The sequence below is a fragment of the Echinops telfairi genome, unplaced genomic scaffold (assembly GCF_000313985.2).
Source record: "Echinops telfairi isolate 266 unplaced genomic scaffold, ASM31398v2 ScPeMD7_3533;HRSCAF=4204_0, whole genome shotgun sequence".
Classification (NCBI taxonomy): Eukaryota; Metazoa; Chordata; class Mammalia; order Afrosoricida; family Tenrecidae; genus Echinops; species Echinops telfairi.
Genome location: NW_022107431.1, coordinates 87,761,474 through 87,766,670, shown reverse-complemented (window position 1 = coordinate 87,766,670; position 5,197 = coordinate 87,761,474). Strand labels below are relative to the sequence as shown.

The window sequence follows — 5,197 nt, the reverse complement described above, 5'->3', positions numbered from 1 at the left end:
AAGAATTTATTGTAGCTGCTTTTTATTTTAGATGACTTAGTGATATCTGAAGCATAATATCTATTCTGTAGCAAGGTCTGTGATTGAGGCTGTCCTGTAGTGAAATGCCTTTGACACTCTGGCGATAACCTTATGTGAACCTTAAGTTGGAAACTTCGAGAGCTGTTCTCTATCACACTTGCCATGCTGAGATTTCAGACTCTCACGGGCACCTCCGCCCAGTACATTGAAAGCCACCAGTATATCCTAGGAGTCCTCACGGTGTGAGCGGTTGAGCATTTACCTGCTAGCCAAAAGATGGTGATTAGAACACACCCAGAGGAGGCTTTTTTGAAGAAATGCTGACAATGTCCTGAGAAAATCACCCTTGCAAACCTTCGGAAGAGCAGCCTTACGCTGCAACCCTCACAGGGTCTCCATGAGTCAGAATGAACTCAACCACATCTGGCTTGGTTTTCAGTCAGCCCCCAAGTTTCCTAGAGCATCTGATGATATCTCTTCTCCACAGGTCACTGGCAGGCAGCCATCGTGTCTCCTCCCAGGCTGCTTCTGTGACTTTACCTTTGCAGCCGTCGCTTCTGTTCACTCTACTTCAGACAAGGAGGTGGCCTTCTGGCCTGTAGGCGAGCTTTAGACTTGAAAGAGGTCTTTAAAAGTAGTATTTTGTATAAAGCAATTTATAATGCTCACGATTTTTTAATATTTAATCTCTCTCTCTCTTTCTTTTAGGGGGTAAACCAATTTCAGAAACTCTTGACAGTGTTAGGCTGGCATGCATTCATATATCTCCTGTAAATCGTTTCAAATATATGTGGAGGCTTCTGAGGCCAGATCAAGTGAGTAATGAATGTATACAAATACATGCCTTTTAGTGAGTTATAAAATTTACTGTTTCTCAGTTCTGATGAATCTCAGAAAACTTTCTCTTTAGAAGCAGTTTTTAAAACTGACATAAAAATACTACCATCTTCCCAATGGGATTTTAAATTTTCAAGTGGGACTAAGACTTTACCTATGTCTTAGGGTCAACTATAACAAGAATTTAAAAACATCTATTTCCTATGAAGTGCTCTGTTTGTGAAGCAAGGTTTTCATTGGCTTATAAAGTATTTGTACCAAGGGACTTCAAAAAGTTTGTGGAAATTTTGGATTATCTTTAATTCTATTTTCCACAAACTTATTGAAGCCCCCTTGGATAATGACCAGCAAAAAGCAAACAAACAAAATGCAAACTCAATAAATTATGTGTTAAACTACTAACCACATGGCCAGTAGTGCAAACCTACCAGCCACTCCACGGGAGAAAGATAAGCTTACAGTTGCCATGAGGAATTACAGGCTTGGAAACCCAGAGACAGCTCTACTCTGTCCTGTAGGGTCAATATGAGTCAGATAATGGCCACAGCTAACATTCCTTGAGGGCTTTTTAAGTGTCTGGTGTAGGTCAAATACTATATCTAGTTTCTTTTAATCCTATAAAAATCCTGTGAAATAGTTCCTATAATTATACCCATTTTACAGTTAATAACTGAGGTGTAGAAGGCAAGTGGCCTTTTGTCCACACTGGCAAGAAATGGTACTATTGAGATTTAAAATCTGCTCTGTCTGAGTCTTGGTGGCATAGTGGTTAACAATTTGGGCTGCTAACTACAAGGTCAGCAGTTCAAAACCACCACCCACTCTGTCTCTGTGGGAGACACATGGGGCTTCCTATCCCCATGAATTTAGTTGGCACTGACAGCATGCACAGTGAGTTTGGTCTTTTTTTGGTTTGTTTTATCTGACTCTAAAATCCATGTGTGCCACTGATTACTATACTAGACAGAGAGTCACTCTTTTGTTAAGGGAAACAGATTTTTCTTAGCTTAATAATATATAAAGCACATTGATACTTTTTTATTGCCTTTTCTTCCTTTCTTTTCAAATAGCAAGCTATTATACTTGGAAATGATTCGGCAATCCTGGAAGTACATAGGGATACCCATCCTATAGCTTTGGAATGTAACACCCTGGATAATAATGAAATCATTGCGTCTGTTAGATTCACAGTCTACACAGCAGGTGGTAAGTGCCCCAAATGTTTTCATGTGCTTACATTGTGAATTTTAGAGAGCATCAAAGTGTCCTGGAGAAAGCGCAGCACTGGCCCCACACCCAGCGATTCTGATTTTGAAGGTTTAGGGTTAAGGGTAGTAACATTCTCCTTTCCCTTGTGGGACTCCTGGCTTGATTCCCAGCCAGTCATTTCATGCTACCTGTCTGTCAGTGGAGGCTGACGAGTTTCTGTGGTACTGAGCAGGGTTCAGTGGCGTTTTCAGAATAAGACAGACCAGGAAGAAAGGCCTGGAAATAAACTTCCAAAACCAGTCAAAGAAAACCTATGAATCACAATGGTCTAATCCCCAACCCATCATGAAGTTGGTGTGGGACTAGGCAACATTTCATTTAGACCTTTTTTTACAAGGTAGTACTTAATTTCCTTTTCACACAATCAAATTAGATGTGCCTTACTTCAGGAAAATGATGTGTTCCTGGTGTATCTTCCAACAACAGTCCTATAACTTGATTTAAATCTTGCTTCTACTTCCACCATAAAATTGAAAATGGACAAATGGATGCTTGTAAAAATATACGTACAGTGAAACATATCAATTTAAGAAATACCAGAACATGTATTTTTAAAAATAATTCATTTGCAGAAAATATTTTTGATACAGCAAGAGTGCAGCCCTTGGTATTTGTCACAAGAGGGAAAATTTATCCTGAACCCAATTTTATGTGGAATTAGGTGTTGTTGAGTCGGCCCCTATGTATAACAGAATGAAACACTGCCCTGTCCTGCAACAGCCTCACGATACTTGTCGTATTTGGGCCTGTTTTTGCAGCCACTGTGTCAATTGATCTTGTGGAGAGCCTTCCTTTATTTTTTTTAATTATTTATTTTTTGCTGCCCTTCTACTTGACCAAGCATGGTGACCTTCTCCAGGGACTACTCTCTCCTGATACCATGTCAAAAGTATATGAGACAAGGTCTTGCCATCCTCACTTGTAAGTAGCAATCCAGCCGTGCTTTTTCCAAAAGTGATTTGCTTGTTCTTTTGGCAGTCCACGGTACTTTCCGTGTTCTTCACCAGCCCCGTAACGCAAATCCATTGATTCTTTTGGGGTCTTCCTTATTCACTGTTCACTGTTAACACGTATATGAAACGATTGAAACTCTCATGGCTTGGGGCAGATGCGCTTTAGTCCTCAAAATAATTTGCTTGATTTTCAAACCTTTGAAGAGGTGTTATGCAGCAGATTTACCCCTTGCAATTCATCATTTGATCTCTTGACTACTGCTTCCATGTGCATTGATTGTGGGTCCAAGCAAGAGAGCTAGAGAAGTTCAGGCTTCTCACTTTTAACAAACAAGATTGTGTTAGCTGCATATTGGAAGTTGTTGGTAAGTTGTCTTCCGATCCTGATGCTGCATTTTTCTGCATGTAGACCAGCTTCGCTGATTCTTTGTTTAGTACTGTATACAGATTGAAAAAACATGTGAGAGGATCCAACCCTGAAGCATACCTTTCTTCATTTTAAACTGTGCAGTAATCTCTTGTTCTGTTTGCAAAATTGCCTCTTGATCCATGTACCAGTTCCGTATGTGCAGAGTGAAGTGTTCTGGAATTCCTATTCTTCTCCAGGCTATCCATAGTTTATTATGATCCACACAATGGAATGCCTTGGCAATTGAAGGACGCGGAGGCTTTTCTCCATCCACGTCACTCTGGTTGACTCTGCTTTGAGAAGGGAGCTCTTTCTCAGTTGCATGTTGTGTGCCTTATGAGCAGAGGGGCTGGTCTTCCAGCACCATATCCAACAATGCTCTGTTGCTGTTCGTGAGCTTCTCAGTATCTCATGACATTTGTCCTCCATAATGTTTCCAGTGGCGAATTCCTCAGAAGTGGACAGTCTACTCCGTCTTTGTATCCCTCTTAGTGGGGAAGGTCTGCTAAGCCTATTCACTTTGGGTGACCCTGTTGGTATTTGGAGCACCGGTGACATAGCTTCCAGCATCACAGCAACACACAAGCCACCACAATGTTCCCTTATGAGACTGATTCCTGTGCATGTTCTTTCAATTTAACCTATGATGTCTTCTAGATCGTGTTTATTTTGTTTGGTTGAGTTGATCGTAATAATTTTAAGATCAACTTGTTGCCATCTTTGAGGTTGGGGTACTGAGGGCTTTGGTCACAAGTTCCTTTGAGGAACTAATCCCACCTCTGGAGCCTCCTCTTGGAAGAACGCCTGCGTATACATGCTGAACTTTATTGTAATAATGAGGCTGTACTTGGATTTCTTGAAGTTGTTTCTAAAGTTTCCATAAACAACTTCTGATGTCATCAAGAGATTTCTCACAAAATAATACCCTTGATTGAAACAAAAGCAAAACAAAAACTTAAATTTGGTGCAGTGATTTAAAAAATGAACTCTTTACTATTTTAACTTTCTTTAATGTGTTTATTGTCTTCTTAAAGTTTCCAGGTGAAAGTTAGTAATCCTGCTCCTTGTCAGATTATCAGTTATCCTTAAAAGGGCAATTTCAATAAGATGTTCTAAAAATCGCAATAGGAACAATATCATCCAACTCCCAAAACTGTTTCTAGTCTAGGTGTCTCGCACCATCCTCGGTTGTGTCCCCTCTACCTACCTGTTCCCTGTTAGGCCTGCCCTGGGAAATGTTGAGTGGTCAGCTCCTCTCCAGGATTAAAGGACAATTTGCACTCACTGGATGTAAACTAAAGGCTGAACGGGCTTAAATGAGATGACGTTGACTTCTTGTAGCAGCCTGGGTCAGGGTAGCTCTGCCATCTCAACACATACACTGGTCAAATAATACAGGACTTTCAGAAGAATAGTTTTCAGTGTCTATTTGTTTCCTTTAAAGATAAAGATTGTGTACAGCACAGTTGCCTACAATGTTTTGTCTAGAAATATCCAAGGATAGGTTATAGTTACTTGAAACAAATATTTTTTATTTGTTGAAACATTTCCTTCACTTTTAATTTTTAAACAGTTTTATTGTCACCATCCATATATCAGACAATTCAATAGTTCAATCATATCACAGAGTTGTACGATCATTACCAAAATTAATTTTAGAACATTTTTTCTTCCTTGTATTCATTGTTATATGTAATTATATATATAT

At 39.7% G+C, this 5,197-nt stretch overlaps 1 protein-coding gene across 1 annotated transcript in view; it reads left to right on the top strand.

The window, feature by feature from the left end:
- The window catches only part of SPACA1 (sperm acrosome associated 1), a 21,996-nt gene that overhangs the window by 12,459 nt on the left and 4,340 nt on the right, over positions 1-5,197 (top strand). Inside the window, exons 4-5 of the mRNA XM_004696518.2 lie at positions 730-836; positions 1,929-2,064. Coding sequence (XP_004696575.1) covers positions 730-836; positions 1,929-2,064 — 243 coding nt within the window. The remainder of the gene's footprint in view (positions 1-729; positions 837-1,928; positions 2,065-5,197) is intronic.